This window comes from Pseudopipra pipra, chromosome 1, assembly GCF_036250125.1.
Source record: "Pseudopipra pipra isolate bDixPip1 chromosome 1, bDixPip1.hap1, whole genome shotgun sequence".
NCBI classification, from domain to species: Eukaryota; Metazoa; Chordata; class Aves; order Passeriformes; family Pipridae; genus Pseudopipra; species Pseudopipra pipra.
The window spans coordinates 67081952-67107690 of NC_087549.1; the positions used below are offsets into that span (position 1 = coordinate 67081952).

A 25739-nucleotide genomic window follows, 5' to 3' on the forward strand; every position below is an offset into this window, starting at 1 on the left:
GGTGTTCTCTAATGAAAGGTATTTTTATGTTATCTACTAGGCCATGATACAGAGACAGAAATTTTCCTCTGAAGTTCCAGGAAAAAAACCCCTGTTCTTCAAATGCAGCAATTGCATGTGATAATGACATGGTAAACTATATCTTGGCACCAGTATGTTAAAGAGCTTTCTTGTCCTGTTGTCCTCAAATCTGGAAAAGCCATTCATAGTGTTGATGAGTGAAAGATTTGGAAGTGGCTACTTTCCTTCCTGTCTGTGGTTCTTAAGTCTCACCTGCAGTTTAGGAATTTGCAATCTTGGGTACCTCCATGATTAGATTGTTTGATAGGTGATTGCAAAACACTGCATTTGAAGAACAAGATCTTAAGCTAGTTTACAAGCATCTCACTCTCATGGTCTCCTTTTCTTTCCCTTCGTGCTTTACAGTTCCTCCATCAGCTTTGAAGAAGCTTGCTCAAGAAATGTAGTAGTCTGCTGGGCCTTAAATTTAGAGGCTGGTTAAAAATTCCAGATAATTTCCTTGCTCTGACTCTAGCCTTCTCTATGGGTTGTTTGCAGGAGCCTTATGTAGAGGGCCCTACACGAACTTCAGTTACATATAACAGGAAATGGGAATGTTTTACTCTTTCTTTTCTTTCTTGGAAAGGAGAGGAGTTTGTCCTATAGTGGTCTGAATATACCCCTACATGCTTTTATGCTGCAGCAGTTTCAGTGTGGTTACCCTTACAGGTAGCATACCTTCTGAAGACTAACCTGGGATGGCCTTGTTGCCCTAGTTTTGTAGGAAGTATGCCTGTGTCCAGCACTGTATCTAAGGTATGGGAGATTATTCTGCTTTGTGGCAAGAGTTTAAACTCCTTTAGGCTTACATTTTACACGTAGCAGATGCCAGCTATTAGTTGTATTTTTTTATTTTGTTTTTAGAAGAGCTCACATGCTCGTATTTGTTTGGAAAATTGATAGTTAGTAGATCCAAGCAGATGTAAAGAATTATACAGCTGCTCTGTGTTGCCTCTGAAGTTCATCTTAGTAAATTAAATTTGATATAATCATAATGGGCAGAATTCTCTGTAGTGAACTTGATTACAGGGCTGTCAAAATCTTTTTCTGCTGGCCAGCCTTTCTTCCTTGGTTTGTCACAAGTTATTGGTCAGAGTCAGAACTGTGTACTCCTATGTGTGTGTCAGTGTATTTTTATATCTCTAATTGTACTAGCTACAGCTCGTGTTGTTCTAGGGTTTACATGCAGTTAGAGGACTTAAACAATCTTATCCTTACTACAGTGCTGGGCAAATCTTGTAACACCATTTTCCATGGTATTTCCACACTGGAATATTGTCGAAGTATGTGTTGTCTCTTTTGGCCGATGGACGGACTGTTCCTCATGAAGGAATCTATCAAAGACATCCACCGGGGAAACCTCCATTTGTGTTGGCACTAGATGTCAGCAGTCCCTAAGTAGCCCTTCCACACTGAAATTTTCAAGCATACTTCCTGGCAAATGCTTTGAGTCACATGCTCTGAGATGTTTGGCTTCCACAGTTTTACTGTGGAGGCAGAAAAGCATCTATGTTTTGTCAAGTTCGCCTAATGTGGCAGTTCTTCTTCTAGCAAAAAAAAGGGTTTGACCATAGTTTGACCATAATGTGGGAATAGCTACAAATGGGAAAAACACAGTTCTGATTTTTGATGTGCATACAATTTCTATTTTTTGAGTGTTTTGGGTAGCTTTTCTTTTCCTTCTCTTTCTTCTTAAAGCAGGCTTGCAGGTTTCTAAAATTTGCCCAGCATAAAAAACCCCCAAACAACACCTGAAAAAGTTCTTAAGTATTCTTTCCACTGTTTATAATCCTTTATTATTATGGTATCTTGGCTTATAAATCATACATACAGGTACTGACTGTAAACACATCTTACCAAAAACACAGGTTTTGGCTCATTTTCACAACCTGGTAGAGATAAACTGTGTAGAGACCACATGTGACTGCTTTCCCTGCCGCTCCTCACATGATGAGGAGCGGCAGGGAAAGTCTGAGATATTGATAATGTTTTATTTTCTACTGTTGATTTTCCCTTCCACACCCACCCTCAGTTTTGGAGGAGCATGCAGTGAAGTACCTTTCTTAAAGAGGCTTAGGAGCTTGTTTTGATTTATATGCATGAGCTGTAGCCCCAAACTCTAAGCTGACACTAGCCTAAAGCCTAATGATATATGCTACATAATATTAGTTATTTATTGGTATTTATATGTATTTGAACACAAGGATGTTTCTTTTTCTACCACCTCTGAAATAAATGATCATTTTGGAACTGTCCAGCAAAATTTTAACTGTACTCTATATAATAAAACAAGAAAGTGAAGAAGCTGTGTATGTTGAGGAGCCATCTCTTGCAAAAGTGTCACCAGAAAGGTTGTCAGAGAGTGGTACTCTGTCTGCAGGGAAAGAATTTGATGTACTTCGTAAAACCTCTTTTTGCAAGTGAATCTTGGTAAGCTTGATTTCTAAATAGTGTTTTTATTGTGAGTTTCTCATAAGTAACTTTTGTATTAAGACAGGAGAAGTGAGTTAAGGGAGAAATATTTTCGACATCCATAACTGCTATCTTCTGGATATCTTATATTTAATATTTTCTTTCTTAAACTCACAGTGTAGGAAACGTTGCAGGACACATTGAAAATACTTTTAACCCATGTGTGCCGGTGTAGATTTTGATGGTCAGTTTGCCCCCCCCAGGTTTCAGTTATGGGTTCGTACTTTTGTCCCTTCAAAAAAGGGTGATCTCAGTCAACACTATGTTTCTGTTTCATGTGGTTTAGTAGTCTGTGTGTTTTAATGCCAAACATATTGACATGGGTATATGTCAAAGTTGGGGGTTTTAGAACAAACAGAATGGGTGCACTGTTCCAGTCCTTTGGACCTGGGGCAAGGAATAACTTACTTGTGTTCACTTAGAACCTTTAGGTAAATGATGGCTTCCTTAGTGAAGGGAAGAGGTGGTTGACTTTGCTCTGAGGTGAACAAAAATGATGATGATCAAACATCTCACATGTTTGATCTGTTTGACAAAGGCTTTCTCCATGCTGAATGAAGGACAGTTACACATTCTTACTCTGCCAGACTCTACACACCGTGGGATATTTCCTCTTGTGTACTAAGGAATATGCAGTATAGCAACCTAAAATTAATTTTCTTTCTGAAAATTGGAGTCAAAATGACATTTTCATAATTCATCACCCGCCTCCTTATTATCTTTTATATTGTTTATAAAACCATTTTCAAATGAACACAAAGCTGAAGAAAACACTGATTTTTTTGAAGGCAAACACAGTTTGGTTTAATGCTGTGTGTTGCTGCATTTTTCAAGTCCAACAGTATTCTGCTCAGCTTCTGTGGTAGGTTTGTTTTCCTTTGCCAGCCTTCATCACTGCTGAGGAGGAAGATATAGAAATGATGAACTTCTATCATGAAATCACTTCTTTGAACCAGCTTTGCGCTACAGCACAGTTCTAAAAGTTTGAGAAAGCACTGTGTTAATGTGTAGTCCATGTGTTTATAAGGATTTTCTATTTTAAGAAAAACCAATGAAAATCTCTATTTTCAAATGAAAATTTTATTTTAAAATGCTAAAAGGAAGTGATGAGGTAGTTAGGGCCTTTTTCTTGGTTCAAAATGCTGAAACAAACTGGAAAATAGAAAGCAATTTAATTAGATCTGTAGTTTCATCAAGCAGTTTTAAATTTAAATCTCAATTAAAAAACAAACAACAAACCAAAACATAAACCAAACCCTAAAAACGTTGCTGTATGATTTTCAACTTGAAAAGAGCAGCCTGGAAAAAAATACCACTTCAAAATGGCCAAGGGAGACTGTGGGCAACTAGAAAACGAGAGTTGAAACACCTCATTTAGTAGGTCCTGACTTGTTAAAAACTGAAAAATTTTGGAAAGTTGGCAGGGCATATATCAAAAGAAGTAGCTGTTAGTCAATCTTCTCAGTCTTCACTGTTGTGTTTACTGTGGGGTGGTTCATAGAATCATAGAATATCCTGAGTTGGAGGGGGGCCACAAGGATCATTGAAGTACAACTCCAGGCCCTGCATAGGACCACCCCAAAAATCACACCATTTGCCTGAAAAGGCACATGAAGCAGGTAGGAAATGTGTTTGCTGCCATATGTTACGTTGTTGGGGCAACATTCCAAGAAAGACTAAATCATTCCAGCAGCTTTGCTACCAGTGAAGAGCTGTTCTTGCTTATCCCACTTCTGACATATGCTTCAGTTGCCCTGTCATATTTCTGTGAGCCTGTTTTGCTATAACTGAATTACAGATAGTTGTTTTTTTTATGAGCTTAGGGAGCTTGAGCTGGCTGGATGAATGTTAAAACTGTTGTGCAGAAGAGGTGGGACTGCCCAGCTGGCAGTAAGAGAGAATGAACTGCCGCTTTCAGTAGCAGTGAGCTATTAAATGAGCTCATCTGTTAAACCTCCCTCTTTGAGATTAACTTGTTGATAGGAAAGAAAGGGAGGGAACCGTGTAGATAAAGGATTTTACTCTCCAATATAAATCAATATAAATGTTGTCAAAAGTTGAGTTTGAGTTTGTTCTTGAAAACTGATGCCAAGGCCAAACGAGTGGCTCAGCTTTTCAAATCTTTCAGCTTGAACAGTAACGGGAAACAGACTTTCAGTAACGTTGGTGATATGGTCATTCTGATGAATCTTAGACTTTTCAAAACTAAAATTTAAAAGAAAAATCACTGAAGCAGATGATTGTATTTAACATAAAAACTTAATCTTTCTATGGTGTAATTTTGCCTCCAGTTGGCAATTTAAAGAGAACTGAAGCCCTTCAGACTTGTCTAAGGCATCTTTAAATCTGGCCTCTTAAATTTACCACTTTAACACAGAAATAGATGCCAAAATCCAAGAACTGCAGTCTTACGTCTATTTGTTCAGGGAAGCAGGCGGTTTTACTTCAAAAGCAAAACAACATTTTGTTCAATATGTGAGGGATGCTACAAAATACAAAGGAGATGTGAAAAATGAGGTCTTTACTGTCTGTTCACACAATTAAGATAACATTTGTAAATAACAATTGTGATTGAGTAGTGATTTAAAATCTCAGAGTACATGGTGAAACAGGCATCTGCAAACTGACTACAGCTTGATAAATCAATAGTTTATGGTAGCTAATGCATTCTGTGAAGTCTGAAATGTATGAATTAGCTACCTGGTTAGCTCTATACTCTTTTAAATCAAATGTATAGACATTTTGGTCTAGCATAGAATTTTATCAATTCCAGTTTCATTACAATAATAGAAGTAGCTTAATGTTAATGAAAGTAGTCAATATCTTTTATTTTTTGTTTCAATTATGTCAGTTCTTGAGAAGGACATATAATAGTAAAGAGGCTATTTATATTCTCATGCTCTTGAAGCCAAAACCTTTGGAGACCATCCTGAAAAAGTGGGAAAGGTTATGTAATATGCCTTTAAAGAGTTAAGAAAAAAAAAGTATGCTATTGCCAAGTCAGTATGGGATGAAATCCTAGTCCGAGTCAATTTAGGTTAATTTGCTTTGTCAGTTGCTTTCAACTATGAATTGTTGGAAGTAGGCTACCCTAGTTCCTGTGCAGTGATTCTTGAAGTGTAGGAAAGTGCCTGGCCATCACATCAACCAATAAAGAGTGTCACTGAAATTAAACTTCTGTCACCAGTCGGTTGACTACATAGGCTTTTTTACACTGCTTCAGGATTGTTATTGTTTGATCTTAGGAACAAGGCAACTTGTTTATTTTAAAGTAAGCTATTACTCTCTATTCAGTAGAAATAAATACTTTTACTTGGGTCATTTGCTAAGCTTTCAGAAATGAGAACTGGTCAATTATTTTAACTTACAACACAAAAGATTATTGAATACCTAAACCCTGTGATGTTCAGCTACATGCATGGCTAGAAGTGCAATGTGTTTGGCTTTGTTGGCTGTTAAACAGTCTTACTCCCTCTTAGCCCCCTACTTTTGGCTTGGTTTTATTCAGGCAGTTTAAATTACTGAACATACTGAGTCTCCCATTTGTAATTTGTCATTAAATTTAAAAACTAAAGAGAAAAATCTGCTTGATGCTGGAAGATTTATCATACAAAGGTGCTATGTAGCTGATGTTAGCAAGTAGGATAGCATCTTCGTGATGAGTTACCTCTTGCAATTACAGCTGTGCTGCAAATGCCTTCTGAGTGAATTCGTTACAAACCTATGCTGTTAAAGGAGTGCTGCTGTGCATTTCCAATAAAAATTTTTGTTTGTTTATGACTTTAGTCTTAATGTCCATGGGTTATATTAGTTTTAAACGTTTGTCTTGAGTCCACACTTGGCCATAAGCTATTTGGAGCTGTGTTGATGAAAAGCTAGAGCTAGATAGCAGTGAAAAAAGTTAGCAATCTGCTTTGCTTAGAAAGATTGGTATGGAAAGGGTATACCTTTGTTCACATATCTTAAGCGGTTTTAAATTACTTTACGTTTGTGATCATTCCCTCTGAAGTTACCAGAGACCATGACTGCTTGTCTGTTTGATTCAGTACAATTAAGATTTCCTCTACACCAGTTAAATAAATGGAAGTAGTTGTACAAACCTGCTTTTCACAGGGACTCTTGCATCTTCAGCATGAGGCAGATAGTGCAAGGTAAAGAGGTGAAAACTCTTTTTGTGTTCTACCTTATTACTTGTTCTGTATCTCTGCCTGTGCATTCTTACTTCTTACAGTGATGTCTGATTCAGCAAATGCTGTTAATAGAAATTCTCTTAAAAATGCATTGGGATTTATGGACTTATAAGTGTAAATTTGAAGGTGGGCTTAACTGGTTATGGATAGGGAATAGTTGTTGAATTTGAGCCAGAAATGTCTTTATTAATTTTAAGAATGCAACACTGAGTCTTTATTTTTACAGGTTTTTGTGCTTCTTTTATTTCATACCTTCTCCTGAGTAGCAGCTTTTCACTTCCTGTTGCCACTGCTTCCTTTTTTTCAGCATTTTCAAGCTCAAATTCTTCATGTCAGGATTCATAATTAGAATTCTGTATTGTGAGTTATCTGATAAGCAAAGTTGTAGAAGGCAGTTAGAAGCAGCAAACCCAAAATGACCGCTTCTGTTTCTTGATATGCTGCCGCTGATGCCTTCTTGTCTCCTTGGTTTTTTTAGTTAAATATGTGATAAATTTACATGTTATAAGTCATTTAAAGGCATCTCTGTTTTGTGGATGAACACTGCTGAGGAACAGCAGTTTTTCCCTTGCTTCCTAATGGCTTCTTTGGCGTAAAGCCCCTTTTGTCTCTTTGGATGGGAACGCAGGAGCTGGCAAACTGTGCTGAAACGAGTGGTGCTGTGCTCCGTCTTCTCGTGGCCCTATGGGTGCTGCTGATGACCCTGTTTCATTTAGATTCTCACCTTTTGATAATAGTTCCAGAGTAGTTGCTTGATCACCTTCCTTTGGGGTTTGTGCCCAGCAAAGCATCTATACCCCCCATGTTAGAACCGTATTAGCCTGCCCTTACGCTTCACACTGAGTTTATATTTCTCCTGCATGGAGAAAAAAACTCTTGTAATTAATTGAAATGTGGGCTTCTTAAAGACTGAGAAGCTGAGTTCAGTCCTCTCTGTATGGCAGTTATGAGGGGTGCGCATGTGTGTACACACATACATGAGTACAACAGAGCTCTATTTTCATCTGTGTATACATACCTATGTGTATCTTTTTCTCACAGATATGGACACTGGTAGTTGGTTACCTTCTGATGGTTTCATTCAAGTGGAATATAAGCACTGAACGTTACTTAAAAGCAGTCTCTGTTCCTGTTTGGATTATGCTGCTCTTTCACTTAGGTGAGTAACTAGAAGTCATTATTTCGATGCATTCGTGGGGGTTCTGTCAACAAAGCTCCTCCTCTGCTTTCCTGGTGAATCTGTACAATGGAGTCCTGGCTGAAGTGCACACTGTTTTCTCTGCTCAGTAATTCTGGCTGCATGTGTCCAGAAGGGAACATTGGAGTAGGGAATGGGAAGGTATCAAGATGCTGAGCAACATATGTCTTCTGCTCCTCCTACCTAGTTTGTACTTCTCATGGTTTTCCATGAGAAAAAGTTCTTGTACTTCTCACGGTTTTCCCTTATTTGGTAGATGGACCAGATACTTACTCCTTGCCATTGAGGAAAGGCTACAGTCACGTGTAGGTGACTTTAGACTTTCACTTGTGATGGTATTATTATTATTGTGTTGACAGCCTGCTATTAACCAAGGCTGAAGCTGTAAAATGCGTTTAATAGTAGTAGTAGAAGCAAAAAAAAAAAAAATAATTCTATCAGTAGTCAATAAGCTTGTCAAGATGATATCAGCAATATAAAATACATTTGCCAGTAATCTATATAATTTGTTAATGCAAATATAAGGTTATAGTAATATTTTAGATTTACGTTGCACATTAAATATGAGAGATTATCAGCTTATATTCTCATAGCAGAGTTTATGGTGGAAATATCATGCAAATAATAGAAGACTACCATGATAGAAGGTTTCACAGCGTACTATGATTTGCTTTGGTTTAGCAGCAGGTTTCATGGGTTGTTCTGACCGTGTGGGGATGCTTTCCTGAGGTTTTAAGCTACACATAGTCTCTTTGCATTTGCTTAAATTTTGACGGTCTTGTGTTTGTTGGAAGTACGGGGTGAATAGCCAAAGCCTAAGAAGGCCCTGCTCTATCCCACTCTGTGGAGATCTAACACGAATACACATTTTAGGGAGGAACTTGATCTGCCTCCTATCTAAAATATTTTCATTTTGTGTGTATTTTCATGTGATTTTGCAAGTTGTTTTTAAAGTTGTTTTCTGTATCAGCGTAGTTTAAATTCACTTAAGTTAGGAACAGTAACAACTTGATTTATTCGTTGAGAAACTTGTTCACCTGTGTTTTCTATTCTTCCTTTTCTTGCATATGGAAAACTTGTTTGTTTTAAGACACTTCTTAGTCTTTGCCTAGGTTGTTCTTGGTTGATGTGGTACCTTTCCAGGTTTTGCTGAATGTAGAGTTTATTAATGGTGTCATTTTTCTTGTAAAAAAACCAAATCCCAACACTGTATCTTTCAGCTTCTGTGGCAGGTTCCTGGAGAATTCCTGTATTTCTGGTTATAGTTGTTCTGATGACTGTAGGCATGTTGCACGAACAGCAGAATGGAAAGGAGTCTTCTGGTAAGGACAAATCACTGTTTCTTTTATTGTTGGAGGCAAAAGTTCTGTAAAGTCATGTGAAAGAATCTGGACCGTATCCCTGTAAATTCAATAGCACATGGATTTCAAGAATTTACTATGAGATTTTTAGTATGTTTGTTTCAAAGTGGTTTACTAGAGATGAAGTGAATCTTTAATTCTTTACAGAAAATGATTACAATGGACTGATATTTCTTTACTATGGTAAAGTAGTGACTCATTATTAAGCCTGAGTTTCAAGCATAAACGTAGCCCATGATTTTTGAAATCAGAGGATAATTTTGAAAGAAATGAGCAATACGGGTTTAGTAGCTCCTATAATACTGAGTATGAGAGAAACTGAGACAACTCCATTCAGGAGGTTTCTTATATCCATTAATTCATTTTTGAAATACCAGTTTCTTAAAGTAATGGTTTGTGTTAAGACTTTGGAAGAATAGGTTTTGCCTGTTGTGAGTCAGTTTTGCAAAAAATAAACATCAGTTGTTCCTGGTGAAGAAACCTTTTTTCCTGTCTTGCTGTTTTAGTTGGTTAGTAAAATTGATTAACTGGTATAAAAAGTTTTTGAATGATCAGACTGCCAGCACCTACAAATTATTTGGTTGGTAGCAGTTCATTAGCAAGAAAAACACTAAGCAAATAAGTGGTTTTGAGTTTTGGCACCAAAAATTGTGTTTAATACTAAAATTAATGGCACTCATTCCTGTTTGGTCATACTGAGTACTTATAATGCATACTAAAAAATAACAGTGTCTATCCATATAATTTCTGTTTCTTGACAGCTTCAGTGGGTATCAAACAGAAAATAAAACATGTTAAGACTTAAGCTTTTCTTTATTTACATACACATATATATTTTACAGGGGCAGAGCTTCCTGGTCAGATGATTTCCATTGCTGCTTCAACAATTGCCATGGCAATTTCAATGACAGAAGATGAGTCTAATAATGAACATTCCTCCCAACCCTCAGGTGACTGAATACTCTGTAAGAAACATTTGAATTTGCTCTAAAGACATGAAATTGGAGGGAATTAAGAACAAATTTCAAAATATTCCCTATCGCTTAATTCTGTCCAAAATAGTACATTTAAACTTCCCTTATGAACCAGATTTATCTGTTTTTAAAAATGTTAAGAAGATGATAAAATAAAAGCTGTCTTGCAAAGGATAGTTTGTGTGGCTGTCTGTACATTTAGAAGGATTTATTATGGTTTTGGATTTTTTTTACAGTGATTTTTTTCTTGTTCTTTATTATTATTTTTTTTGTTTTCATAGCCTTTTGATTTGTTGGCAGTTACATGATATAACTGGGTTTTTCCACCAGGTACAGACAGACTGGAATAATTTTTGTATACATCATAGTGAGAAAAAAACCCACTTTAACCATGGCGTGATCAAAGTCCCTCCTATGGCAAGTTTACTTGACATTATAGCTTGAGTCACATTATACTTTCACTTGCAATGACACAACTGGCTTGAAAGAGTTGCAAAGAAGGTGTTTAGATATCCATCACTGCTTTTGAACCTTACCATCATTTTTGGGTTCGTCTTTGATGGAATGCTATACTAGAAAATTAAGCTATTATTGAGATCTCTGGAAAAAGTTTTGTCCATTTCCTGCAAGTAGACCAAACAGATCATTCAACTTGAGAGAAAGTGAAATTCCAAAACTTTTTTTTTAAATGTGAGAAGGGCAGCTTTAGACAACTTACTCTTTTCTTACTTTTGTTTCTACATTTTACATGACTATAGTCAAAATATCATCTTTAATTTTGGAAATGAGTTTTTTGTTTTGTTTTTTTTTGAGTTGAATTTTGAAATCTGGTCAAGCAACAGGCAACAACAAAAAAAAAACAGGCTATGTAAGTAGTTGTGTTCTTTTTTGCTTTTTTTTTAACTTACCAGTTTTAATTTTTTCACTTCTTTAAGACAGTTTTTGTTCTGTTTTTAAGAAAACTACAGCAGTTTTAAAGAAGTGTCTTTTATAGTGAATGTTTTTTCGACTTATCTTCTTGAAACAGTTAACCAGATGGGTCTTTTTGTCTTGCAAATTCTGTTATTGTTTTCCTGCACAGCAGGAAAAGAACAAATGTGGAGTTTCCTGTTAACTCCTAACAATAGTTAAAATACTTTTGCAACAGTCTGTTGGAAATTAGCATTCTATTCTGTGATATATTAAGCATAACTTTGGCCATCTTTGGTTTGGATCTTTTGTGAATGGTGATGAAACATTATTCTTGTACAGCAAAAGGTTTTACCTACAGGCTTAAGAACCTACAACTTTTTTGGTTCTCCTTATACTATACTAAATCAATTGTAGAACAATCAATACTTGGTTTTTACTGTTCTCCATGAGGCTTAAATTTGTTCATTGAAAGACTGTGCGGGGAAATAAGCTGTGTTGATTTTATAGTTTTTTCTGAACACTCATGTTTTTCCATATTTTGTTGTCTAATACTGGTATGTTGTACTGGAGGCAAGGAGTTTAATGATACCAGTGCAGGTGGTCCAAGTGGTCCTTCCTGGTATTCCAGGAGTTTCCACAATATACAGCAAAGGAGGAGTCTGCAGCTTATGAAGCAGATAGCACTGCAGTACTTTTTAGGAAAGATTTTGTTGTCTTGTTGGCTTTGGCTATGATAGATACTGAAATCCTTAAATGTATTCATGACTCTTACTCTCCCTTTTACCCTCTGCTTCTTTGATTTCTTAAAAAAAATGCACATAAAAATATTTTTCTCTTGAAATTGTGAAAAGATGTGGACAACTCTCTGTTAATGCTGCTGTTTTTTTTTCTTCTTGGAGATGAGAATAATTCAAAATTTTATGACAGCAAGAAGTTGACATGACAAAGAACGTATTGTCTAAATTAAAAGAATGCGTCTTAATAGGACAGCCTGAAAATTTGCTTTTTTTGTTGTTTTTATATTCAAAGAACTACCATGCATTCAGATTTTGCTATAACTCTTTACTGAGTATCTATTAACTGTTTAGACTGCCATACTTTCATTGGTTGGAATATAGAAAGGTGTTTTTCAGGTTTCATCTCAAAATATCATGAAGCACACTAAATGAAATTTTACAGAATCCAAAGTTACTCTGAATCACTATACTGATAGGTCTTTTTTCCCCATTTGCTTTGACAAAGGCACTCATGCCTTGGTTTGTAGAGCATATGTTGCCCACAGAATGTGACTTCTTTAATTTGCAAAAATTTTGATGGCTTTCTGGGCGGATCACCTTTGTGAACTGACTTAGGATACAGTCATCTGAATGGCAGTTCTGATGCAGGTGTGTGTTTGTCATGGGGAGAATACTGGGTCATTGACAGTGCCAGTTTAGTTCTGCTTAAAGTGCTGTGGAACTGCATTCTGAAGAAGTGTTCATGTCTTCAGGTCCCCTAAGATTTTTTTAGTTCTCCCCCTCAAGCTCTTTCCCATTTGTTTTGCATTCTGTGTACAGTTCGCTTAATAGGGAAACTGTAAGAGAATAAGGCTGTTTGATTGCTATTGCTCTTAACATTACTGTTGTTGTTATTTAGTTAAGATTTTCTTCATTGCAAGAAAAAGTGTATCAAATTTTTCATTACTGAAAGAAGGAATTTTTTTTATTTCATGAAGATGACTCTACTAAGGACTTTTGATGGGCAAAAAATGTTGAATAACTTTAATCTTAGGCATAGACTTCAGCTTATTGTTCTGTTTTAGCTTTTAGCGCTTCCTTTTCTTTGATAAATATTTGAGTTTCTGTTTGTTGGAATGTTACTTTTTATGTTGACTGTATTAATTTCGGAGAAAAAAAGTAAGAAGTGTTCAGTAAGTTGAATTGATAGAGGAGATATAGTTATGGATACACTGCTTCCAAATTTGTGTTCCTTTAATGCATCCATTTGTTTCTGTTAGTACTCTTCTGCTTCATTAAAAACAGGCTGAGAAGTACAGGGAAATCATAGACCCTCTTTCATATGACAAAAACAGTTTGTCTTTTTAGAAAAATTTCTGTTTGCAGGTAACTTTTTCTCTCCTCTTATGAAAAATTAACTTGTGTCGTTTTCTCAAAAGTATAGTTTGTGTGGTAGGGCTGGCTATCATCCCTTTGAGACATGTCCTGATTTGCCAAGAACCACCCCTCCTGAAGCTTCTGCTGTGTTCAGCTGCTTGCAGAGTTCCTTCTTTCACATTGCATGCTGTAATTCCAGCATTCTGAAGTTCCACCAAATACATAAACAGCAACCAGCTGATGTTTGTCATCATCCCAGTGTCCATCAGTTGGGTGAATCAATAGATCTGCATTATTGTATTAGTGTGGTGGGGAATGTGTTTATAAGCTCTAAAAATAGTTCTACTTACTTGTAGAACACCAGTGCAGACTTCTGCAGCAAAAGAAGAGTGTTCATCCAGTGTGTGAGGATGCGGACTTTGTCACTTACCACCACTGTACACGTATGACAAATTGGTCTTGTCTTTTTGCACATTCAGGCTGTCGTGCTTTAGGCTAGAAATGGCTTTAGTGACACATTGCAGCTAAAAACACATGTGTGGAACACAAATTGTTTGACTGATGTGCATGCAGTGTGTTGTAGTACAGTTTTTACAGCAGTTTTTGTTCATGGGAGAAGATGTGTCGATGTGACACAAATCCAGTGAAGGGTTATGTTCATTGTTTATCAACTGTGGTATGTATCAGCATAATAAATTGCCTTTTATTCTTCAGCATAGGGTGACTTTTCAGGTTTTCCTCTGTGTGTGTTCCTCCACTATGGCTGCAAATTTTTCTCAAGTAGTGGCGTGTTGGAAATGTGTGCGCTTTGACACCAGCACGGAGACTCAGCAAAAGTTAACACTAGTGTTCTCAGGGAGAGATTCTACGTAGAATGGCTGAAGATGGATTTGGTGTCACTCATACTAGGCAGACTTGCAACTAGAAAGTTAAATAAATAATAAATTGCCATGTTCTGTATACAAGAATTTTAATTTGACCATAATATTTTTGCATGAAATTACTGTTTACTGTTCATGTATAAGGGTCTTTAACACATTGGTTCACATTTTCTAATTGAATTTCATGTGTGCTAACTTTGGAGTGAGAGTATGACAGCATTTGTTACCCACTAATTTATGCTTGGTGTTACTAATGTGTGTTACACAAGCAAGGAATTTATGATCACAGTGTGAGTGCTATGTTTGTGTTGTAAGTGTTCAGGAAAAGTAGTAGTATAGTAAGAAATTGGTAAGATACAAGCTTTCTCTTCAATGTATGCTCTATAATTTTTATTTTGTTTAAATGAACTTTGAGCGAATCTAAGATTCCTTTTTGAGTACTTGAAGTAAAGGGAAATCGAAGATTAATTTTAAGACTTCAGATTTCTTTTAGAAGTGAATTATACTTCATGTTTTTCATGGTTTTATGGTTCTTTGATAAAATATATTCGGCTTGTAATTTGTCTGCAGTGACAGGAGGCCTCTTAGAACTTTTCTTCTTTCCTCCTCCCAGCACTACTTGGCATGGTGTTGCGGGATGTGGGAGAGCTTACACAGCCCTATTCTGACTTTTCAAAATGCAGATCAGTGCCAAGGCTGTCTTTTACAGAAATTACCAAAACCACCCAACCCCAAAACAAACAGCAAAACACAGCTCTCTGCCCTCCCCCTTCACCCCAGAAAAAAAAAGTTAATTTAGGAATAGGGAGCTATTCTATTTTGTGGTGAATATTAATGTGATAATTTCCTCTTTGTTTGCATGTGTTTGTTTTAGGAGCAACAGAAGGTGATCAGCCTCCACGTGCTGCACCATCTATCTCCTCCTCTTCATCTTCTTCTGGGAACAGACAAAGACCTGAGATTGGATCTTTTCTTAGAAAAAAGAAAACGAGTGATATTTACTTTGTTACACTTGTGTGGGCCATCGTCATTGTTCAGATCTGGCTAAATTTTTGGATTGTGCAGCTATTGCCAGTGCCTTTTGCAGGTAATAATCCAATTATTAGAAATATTTGTTAAATGATGACTTTAGTAACCTTAGGCGCTGTGTTAAATAAAATAGAAGGAAAGGCTTGTAGGCTTGTATGTGTTTTAATTTAAAACTTTTTCAAGACTTGTTAAGATGAATTTTAGCTTCAGATAGGAAGATTGGTGTGCACTGTCTGTTACAATGTAGTGGACAACTCTGTAAAATTGCTTTGTTGACTGTTGTAGTTACTTGAAATAATGGAGTGCCATATCTTATGTCGTAAAAATACTTCTAGTTTAGAGAAGTTAGTTTTTCTTCCTCTTGTTGTCTTCTCTTTCATATTTTTGCACCTATAATAAAGAATATTTCAGCTGTTATTCAATAGTGAAGTTTTGCTCATGTTAACTTTTAATTTCTATCAAAAATAGGTTGCTAGGCTCTGTGGGCAAGTTGGGTTGGCCGAGCCAAGTGGCCAAATACTCACAAAACCAGTCACTCCTCCTGTCTTTTAATGTGGGCCTATCCATGAGCTGCAGTCCCTTTCTTATGGAGGTACCAGCTCAGGCCTCCTATCCCTAGACCACAGTCCCTTCAAGATGTATACCTGCTCCAGCATGGGTCCTCCACAGGCTCTACAGGCTCTGGTCCCTCTGAGTGGTGTGCCTGTTTCATTGTGGAACATGTCTGCTTCCCTGGCCTTTTTATTGCCTCTGTTCATCCCTCTGTTCCTTCTTTCTCTCTAGTCACTATGTTCCTTCCTCTTCTCCTTGTCTGGTGTTTTGTGCCCTTTCTTAAATACTTTTTCACCAAAGCACCACACATCTGTGCCTCCAGGGCTCAGCTTTGGCCTGTGATGAATCTGTTGTGGAGCCACCTGGAACTGCGTCTCGCACAAGATACCTCGTGGTCTCTCCTCATGAAGGCCACCCCAGAGACCACTCTGCTACTAAAACCTTGAGATTTGCACACAATACACAAGGCTAGTGTAAACCATCTAGTTGTGCATCTGGAAATCGTGGCCATGGAGCCCTATGGGCTCGAGGGGCTGTGTACTCCTGGAGGCACAGTGAAAGAACAGCTGCACCTTTGGCTGTGGCACTGTAGCAGCAGCTCAAGGGTAATGTGGTGGCTAGGCATATAAATAGCTGAGTGCCGGATAAGAGGAGAGAGGGGTTTGACCTTTGTTTCATTTCAGTGTAGTTACTACAGAAGAAACTTCCCAGTTTTGGCATCTAGGTATTGTGAGAAATGGCTATCAGAAGTGATAAAGGGATTAGAAAATGAATTTTAGACTTATTAGAAGCAGAGCTTATGTGGCTTAGTTTATTGAAAAGTCGAGGAATAACTTAACCACTGTTCAGAAATGCCTACTTGGGTGAGGGGAAAAATGAATGGAACAGTTCTGCAATTAGACAGATGGCAATGGATGGTTTTAAGCTTGAGCCAGACAAATCTAGATTAAAGTGCATATCTGTAAATGAAACGAATGAATACTGCTGCTGCCAGCCATTACGTCTAAAGTAACCACCCAACCAATAAACTTACGCCAAAAGAGAAATTACTTTGGGGAATATTTGTGACTTTTTGCCTTAGCAGTGACACTAGACCATTAAGTGCTTTTTCTTGGCATATAGCTGAATATAACTGGATCATCACAAAAATATTACAAATAAGCAATATAATGATGCACAAAGCCAAATTTGGAAGAGTGGATTACATTAAATGTCAGATGGTGAATTATGATAATCTGGAATCATCATAAGAGAGTTAATAATAAAAATATTTGGAAAATAGGAAAGCTTGTAAAGCAAGCTCCCTTACAACTGTTCAAGTTTAATGAGGCTAATAACTTTAGGCACTTCTGAGACCTTAAAAAGAATGCTTCTAGTATGTTAAAAAAAAAAAACAAACACCAAAAAACCCCTCCCCAAAACCTTAAATAAAAAAGTGTTAATTTCACCAGAGTTCCTGATATTGGTAGAGAGGACTCACATGAAGTAATGTTTAGATTATTAGAAACATCTTAGTACCACTGGCATTTTTCATTGAATGCATTTGTACTTCAGTGGAATGATGTAATCTTTTAAAATTGCTTAGTGAAGAGGGTGGAAAAATGATACTGTAATTAAACCGTAAAATTAAAAATTGAAGAGACTGCTATGGATTTAAAAGCTAAGCAGTAAACCAGGTTGTGGAACACTTGTAGCATTTTGTTCAGTGATATGACCCTGGGAATCCTGGTATTGCTTTTTTTTAAGATCTTTCATTTGCTTCCTTGCTTGTTCTGTTGTATCCTTTTTTTCTTTTGTCTTCAGGTAATTTTCTGCTTCCTGGGATGTTTGGAATTTCTTATTAAGCAGCCTTTTTTAAATTTTGCTCACAACATTCTAATAACAGTCCTTCTTTAGCTTTTTCTCTCTTATCTCTTTTTAACCTAATATAACTATAGACATTTGCTTGACTGTAGCACCTCCTGACGTCACCTTTGCAATGAATGTACATTCAGTTATTTTAGATGATATTGTTCAAATACTAGTGGAAAGTTAGAATGGCATTTCAGGTGTGTTGTTCACCTTGTAAAGTGCAAGCTTGCCCAGTTTTGCTGAGCAGCAGTTTGTGTATTGACCATGAGTTGCATTTCATCATACAGAACTTCAGCCTATAAGTTTGGTGCTGGCACTTGCACTGTATTTTCTCCTTTTTTGTATGTTTGACACATGATTTTAGTAGAAAAATTTTTGGGTTATTCTTTCTTCAAGAGAATAAATCCCATATTTGCCACATGGTGGTGCCAGAGGGTAAGTGAACCAAATGTCAGTGAATTGATGCACTGGCTCACCTGTGACATAAACTATCACAGGTGTGGCTTGAGAAAATAGGCTATTGTGAAACTTTGATAAATGCCCTGCGGATAGTGAAAGTTAACCTTTTAGGCTATGTATGTTATTTTATGCATCTCCAGGTAGAAGCACAGTGTGAATTTTTCAGGATGAGGTAGTGTACTGCTGACTACTGTGGACTTAACATATGGCAGTAAGTAATGAATCTAGTTTGGAGAATAGTCTTTCATAGTAAAGGAAAAGTGTTATTAAAAATACATTTTAATGTAATGAGAGGGAGTTCAGTATCAGATGTAGCCAAGACAAAAGGCTGATCTCAAAATTGGCTTTTTGATATTTAGAAGCAAAATATCTCAGTAGTACTTCTGCAGAAGATTAATATGGATGCTTCTTTACCGTGAAATAAATCTCCTGTCAATTCTTAAAGGAAAGGTATAGTTTAACAGTGTAAAGGCCTAAAACTTAAGAATTTAGACTGAAAATTTTCTTTTATGTGTAACATAAAAGTTATGTTATGCTGTTAATGTTCTGATGTTAATGTTCTGAATGTGGTATTTTACATGGAGTCACTTGGCATGGTATAGGTATGAACATGTGAGAAATCCACTGTACTGGAATCATGGAATGACACCTTCTTGTTCAAGTCTGTTAGCTGCATTATTGAATAGTGTGCAGGCACCTTTCTTCTGCTGTCATCTAAATTCCATGTGGATAAGCATAGCTGTGAAGCGAGTGAGGAGGTTACTACTGAAACCACTTGAAAATTCTGAGAGTGGTTTCTAATGGGAAATAAAACTTGAAAGTCTTTTCCTTTCTTTTTCATAGGTCTTTCAGAATGGACTAGATATGTAGTCTTATAATGCTCGTTTGAAATCTCTGATACCTAATTTCCTTCTTGTGGTTACAGTTTGGGCACTTAAAAAACTTGTGGTTCATTTTGGAGTTTTGAACTTCTTGGCAAACCATTGCAAAAGTTGGTGGCAATTTGTTGAGAATTTTGTGAAGGAACGTCAGGAAGCTCTTGCTCCACGGCCCATCAGAGGACTTGGAAGTGTCATGCTAAAGCTTGACAGTAAGGTATTTCTACTTACTTCCTTAAGCAACTTGAAAGTTTGTTTTATTCTCTGTTCACCATATGCTGAGATGCTTTGATTTTAAAATAAATGTCTGTCACTAATGGATATGTCTTTCATGTGAAACTCTGTTTTATGGTGTATTTTAAATGATGTCTCTTGTTACTATTCATACACTTAAGTATATTAAGTTAAATGATTACATGCAAAGCTTCACAGAAGTCACTTCTCAAATGTTGAGTTAGCTTTATAAGCTTCCTTATCTGAGTAAGGCAGATTTCTCATGGTTTAGTCACAAAGATTTTGAAGTTAAACTTAATGAGCTTTAGTGTGAAGGATAAGATGTTCCTACTTCTGTTGTGAAAACTTAATTTAAAAACCAAACCATTGTGTTCTGTAAGTAGGGCCCGAGATAGTTTGGACACATTTGTTTATGCTGTGTGGAAGCCTAATTGTTGAACAAAGTAATATGGTCACACAGAAGGGAGTCTTCCCTCTGTAAGAAAAGAAGTATGTGGGGTACAGTATTTGGGAAGTGCTGTAGAATAAGTCATCTATGTTACCCTCCATTCTCCCCCACTCAAAACATTCTCACATTTGCATAGCAAATTGCAGAGTTGGAAAGCTCTGTAAAATTTATGAAGTGTCCTTCATTCAGAATTTAAGTTTTCACATAAACTGATAGATTATTTTGTTTGTAATAACTCTGCTGGTGTGTAAGAATGTGCTTTCTGTAACTATTGTTGAAATATTCTCTGCTTTAGAAAAAGCCATTATCTCACAGTTTCTATAACTGAAGAGCTGAACTCTGTAAGTACATTTGTCAGAGCATCTATACCTTGGCAGAGCAGTCTGCAGTTTATAGCTCTGAATTCCTACAGCATTCAGGGAAGAGCTTAAGCCTGGATCTAATGGGTAAATGGATGTCAAGAGGTCAACAAAAGCATTGAAAGGGCTCTAGGAAAAAAGTACCAATTTCACAGGGTTCGTTAAGGAAGAGTTTGAAAAAGGAAAAGCCATTCAAAATGCAGCTATGAACACAATAAAGCAGTTTTCCAAAGGTAGTGAAAAGTATTAACATGTTGGGATAAAAGCTTACATTATACAAAGCTTTTCATTAAACAGTTTTGTTTTGTAAGTAAGACTCTCTAGACACAATATTGAATGTATTGTATTTCATGAGTTGTCAAGTTTAGTATCCTTGTATTGTATAACTGTATGATATAGTATGCTTCCTAATTCCGCTAAGTCTTTTCTCCTTAAAGAAGGTAGGGCTTTAATGTGCAGCAGAACTCCCCGCTCTTCAGCTTAAATTTATTTAAGGTCAGTTTATATTCATGTTGTTCTTGTCTAAGCAAAAGAACAGTGTTGCCACAACTCATTTCTCCATCTCCCTTCTCACTCTCATTTTTCAAATTATAGTCATATTTATCCCTTCTGAGTCTTTGCTGTGTGTATTAAAGCAATTTAAGCTCTCCTAGCTGTTACAAGAAATACACTTGTTACTCTGCATGATTCTGTTGTCATCATTTGTGCCTATTCTAACTCTGTTTCAGCTGGCTTTTATCATGGGGAGCTGGAATTATGTGTTCTTCCAATGCTTATCACAATAATGCTTCTCTATCTTTAAGTTCTACTGGCTATGCCTATTCTGTGTATTGTAGGATCATGGATGCATCATATCTCTTGAGAATTTGGGAAGCAATGCCACAGAATATTGGCAGTTGTCTTTTTTGTGGGGACAGGGAAAGAAGAGGAATGAAAATGACATCCTTGCAAGATTGTTTGAAAGGATGGATGAACTGTATTTTATTTGGATTATCAAATGTTTTGGCTTCAATAGGGGCTGTTGAAGAGGAAATAAAAAATATGCAAACAAAATAGAAATCTGGGGAGTAAATTGTTACACCTTACCTTTTCTGCATCTGTGTGAGAAACCAAGACTGATGGATTGTTTCCTTTGCAGTTAGATGTTTAACTTTTTAATATTTTATTTATACTTTGTTTTTATGGGAGGTGAAGCTGCTTAGGGTTTTTGTTTGGTTTGTTTGTTTTTTATTTGTATACTATTTAGTTGGAAACTGAATCTCAGCATCAGAACATATTGAGGCCCTTACCAAAGTACAACAAGCCATTGACAAGGTTTGTTTCACGCAAATATTTAGTGGTACTACCTGGTCTGGCAAACATAGTATGCCCAATTAGGAAATAGTTCCATATTTGAATAAAATGTAGGGAGGATGAGGAAGACAGAGTGGCATGTCTTTTTCTCCCAAACAAAGTTTAGGAGGCTAGTGTAGATAGTTTGGAAAATAACCCATTGTGAATAATGGGAGAGTACTGCGCATGCATACAAATCTGAGATTTACTAATTATGTCTGTTTTTTTAATAAAAGCAGCAGGAAAAGAACTGCTTCTCTTCTTTCTAACTGCTCATCTACCCCGGTTGTCTTAGAAATGCAGACAAATTTGAAATGAAGAGAAATTCTGGTCAAGAGAAAAGGAAGTAGAGCATTGCTTTTCATTTTCCTTATAAGCAGTAGGTCAGTCTGTGCCTGTATGTGCACACCTCTTTTAAATGTGGACTATGAAAATAGGACGTCCTTACTGTATTCTTTAGTCCCTGATTGTGCATTCGCCGCATGAAGTCAACAGATGTGGCAGTTCAGCTGTGAGAGACTTCCTGGAGGAAAGAGTAGGGGGTTTTCTGTTGTGATCTACTGAGTCATCTTAAAATTTAATAGATACAGTATCATGCATATTCTTCTCAACAATTGAGAATTAATAATTTGGTTTACTGATAATTTTTTATTTTAAAGAAGACTTGTCTTTCCATATGGTGACTGTAGTTTGATTATAGAGTTATGAGGGAGTTCAGCAGCATAGACAGTAGCTCAGCTGCATGCACTACACTTTTACTAGTTGGAATGGGCTTTCTGGTGGACTTGAGTGAATCGTAGTTGTTATATGCTTTTTCTAGGTGTAGTTCACTAGAATTTTATATATGGATTGTTCAGGATGTTCGGACTTCGGGTAAAATCAACGTTTATTTCTTCTGGTACCAAGTTTACTATGTAGGTAAAGCCAACCACAGAAAATGAGCAGAATCTTTATCAGTGCATATATTATTATAGGAAATACTTTCATAGGTATATGAGATTGTAGATAAATAGTTTTCCACTAAAATACTGGAAGAGTAGCTATGGTCTTAATACTTTTGGATGACTTCAAGATTACAATTAAGGTGTAGCCTATTTTCAAATGTAGATTGATTACATCTGTAGAATGACTTAAACATCAGTATTGGTGAGCTAGTGGGCAGGTAGGTCCTCTCAGATATTGTCTTAAATATTAATAAGAAAATAGTTATTTTTTACTGTAGCATATAGTGTTATTTCCTAGTTATTTTACTATAACATATAGTATTATTTCCTAGTTATTGTATATATCATCCAATTCCAGAAGGCTGAAATTATAGAAAAATACCACAGACTTCCTTTCACATTCTGCTAAAATCTTAAGCTGATGATAGAGCTCTAGCTTTTGTTGTATTCGTATGGAGTTGCACAGTGGAGAAGTACCATGAGAGCTATGTTTTTTCCAAACTAAACCCCATATATAATAGTGGTATAGATGTATAGATAGTATTTAATATGCAGAAGTAAAGTTAAAGGTGAAAGTATGTTGTTGAATCAGTAAACAGCTTTACCTGTTTTCACTGATAAGTTATTCCACAGGTGAAGAAGTAAAACAGAAACAAATTCAACAGTGTCAATTTGAGGTTTTTGAAGCTTTGTCATTGCTTTCTGTTACTGTGATTCTTTCCATGAATAGTAAAAGCTAGCAAAAGTGGATGCTTTATGGCATATTTTGTTTTCATGTTTCCTGATGTTCATGTTTTTTTGTAAATCTTTTTCTTGCTTCTGTTCTAACTAAATTAACATGAGATTTTTTTTTATATTTGAAATATTTTTACCTTTTGTTTTCACTGGGAGATAATATAATTAGTGTCAACTGGTGAACACGCTAGATTTACTGAGCATTCAATGGTCTTGTTTTCAGGAAGAAACAAACTTCGCATACTTGATCTTAACCTTTAGCACAGATGAATAACAACGTTAAAGCTTTTCAGTGTTGTGATTACACTGCTAATTGATCACTAATGGTTAGAATTAAGAGTATAGTGCTACATAAACTAGGTCCTAAAATGAGTGTACTTGAGCATATGGATGAGTATCAGTAAGGAAAAAATAATAGTAGTGCAAAAGGAGAAATTAACTGTTCACTGTTGAGAAGTGCAAGGAGAATTATATACGTTTATTTCATCTACAGTTTGCTGTTGTATGTATATCAGAATTAATTATGTATTTGATGTTGTGCCATTGAATGTGAATGTTTTAATATAAATGTGGTACCAAAATACATATAAAATTTGTTTAACAGTAATTGATGTAATAGGAGTGTTTTGAAATATATAGGAAACTGCCTGAATGGGAGTATGAATGCAATAAACAAGTATCTCATGTTAAGTTTTGGTGTTTTGTTAAAAGTACCCTTCTCAAAGTATTTTACAAGTCCTACTCTGAAATCTGAAATGGTAGCTCAGTATAATTGAGCTGGAATTGCCCAGGTTATTCTGATAGCTCTGTTCAAATCATTAAAGTTGTTCCTATTTGTTATATCCCTCCTCGTTTCAAAAGTGCATGTTAAAAGTAATACCTAGACTCTTGCATTAGAAGTTACTATCTTTTCTTCCTATTACAATTTGCCTTTGTGTCTAAAACAATTTCATTTTCATTCTGTGGATGACTTTGCCTGCCTGTCATTGCTTTTTTTCCCTATTACTGCATTTTTCAGTAATTTTCCACTGTGTTGTCTTTTTTCCCTTTTCTTCCATCTCCCCCTGCCACTGACAAGCTGTGGCACTGGCTTAATAAGAAGGTAAATAAAGAGAAAAATTGTGATTCCAACTAATGGATTCTGTGGTTTTGGGGAGTTTGATTTTTTTTTATTTTTTAATTATTTTTATTTTGCAGCATGAACACTCCTTAACATGCCTTGCTTGTAGATTTCTCTCTCAAATGCCTCTTTTCCAGCTCTTGATATAAGCTACTGAAGGTCATATAAATCTACCTGATCTCGTCTTCTACTCCACTGAATGCACATAGTTAAATGTACGTTTTGTACAGCAGAATATTGCATTAGCGTTTCAAGTAGCAGTTTGATTTAGTGGCACTTTTATTTAAGAACAGTTGATCTCCACCTAGTCCCCACTTGTACACATAATGAAACCAGTTCTCTCCTGCTCTGTAGAGCTGTTCTCCCTCAGAAAAAGCATCAGTGAACTAAGATGGGAGTGGCGAGGGTGTGAGGCACAGTTGTAAAGCTATGGGTGTAAGCTGTTGCAAATAGTGCGTTGACTGGTTTCAGTCAGTGCTGTAAATCTTTTACTTTTGAAGTGTCAAACTTGCCTGTGTACACAGGCATAGTACATAGTGTACCAGGAATAAATACATACATACTGATATGGAGCATACTGGGAGTGAAATGAGACTTTGCATGGCCTTAGAACTGCTGAATCTAACAACAGTCTGAAGGGAAGTGAGGCCTAGTAAAAATAAAATAAAAAAATAAATGATAAAAAAAATTAAAGTAGTTGTTATAGTTAAAATATTTTTTTCTTTTTGTGTGACTTTCAAATATGTGTGACATGTTTTTTAAGAATTGTCATTCCCAGTTGCCATGGTTCATCTTAGCCAGCTAGGTTTAACTATTGTTCTTTGGGGAACTGTCATTCCAAGAGAAGTTAAAACTGATTCGGTGCTATGTGTGACTGAAATCTAGACAGGTACTCAATGCAGTAATATCTCTCTGGGACTTGGGCAGTGGCATTGTTTCAGACAAGCATAGATCTGGGAAGAGATGCCTATAGCGTGTGCATGGCTGAAGGATCTCAGAGTTTTATAGGTCAAAATCTAGTATGTGATAAAATACCCATAAAAGGTCTTTGTAAAGAAGGAAATGGGACTGCACAGCTGGTATCTGCAGTGGGTGGCAGATTAGGAATAATGCTGCATTTAGTGTGTAGGCTATGCAACCATAATGAATTTAGGAAATTTGATCTTCAGTATTTAATGAGTGAACCCAGGGTTGTATGTTGGGGGGCTTTCTGTGTTTCTGAACAAGAGGGTACAGTTGCTTGCTTCATGATTTAGTTATAATTGTCCACTAAGAGGGGAATTTTTGAATGTTCTTTTGTCCTTGACTATAGTTTTCCTGGTTTAAAATTACATTTTTATTTCCCAACTTTGAAATGTTTGTCTTATGTTAGTACCCCATGGTTAGTAAATATGTGCAACCATAACCCTTCATAATTTTATTTTTTTTATGTATTGCTTTGTTAGCACGATTCAGTGAAAAGCTGAGTTCAGTGAGCCACAGATGAAAGTTTAGTCTCAACTACTTTTTTTCTGGCTCTGAATTTGTCGCTTCCTTGTTTGAAAAAATTGATAGGTTGCAGTGTAATTGCTTTAAACTCTAAAATGTCTGGATTTTAAATTTAAAGATTTGCGTTATTTGGCAAAACCCTATGGATATAGTTTCTTAACCGATTGGG

At 36.3% G+C, this 25739-nt stretch overlaps 1 protein-coding gene across 3 annotated transcripts in view; it reads left to right on the forward strand.

Moving 5' to 3' along the window:
• Window positions 1-25739, forward strand: part of TMEM245 (transmembrane protein 245) — an 81732-nt gene that overhangs the window by 2932 nt on the left and 53061 nt on the right. The window contains exons 2-8 of one of the 3 annotated variants that reach the window (XM_064660046.1): window positions 7764-7881; window positions 9141-9242; window positions 10124-10231; window positions 13617-13703; window positions 15016-15228; window positions 18958-19127; window positions 24041-24064. In XM_064660046.1, the coding sequence (XP_064516116.1) occupies window positions 7764-7881; window positions 9141-9242; window positions 10124-10231; window positions 13617-13703; window positions 15016-15228; window positions 18958-19127; window positions 24041-24064 (822 nt within the window). The remainder of the gene's footprint in view (window positions 1-7763; window positions 7882-9140; window positions 9243-10123; window positions 10232-13616; window positions 13704-15015; window positions 15229-18957; window positions 19128-24040; window positions 24065-25739) is intronic. The other 2 variants (XM_064660049.1, XM_064660050.1) reach the window with 2 other exon arrangements.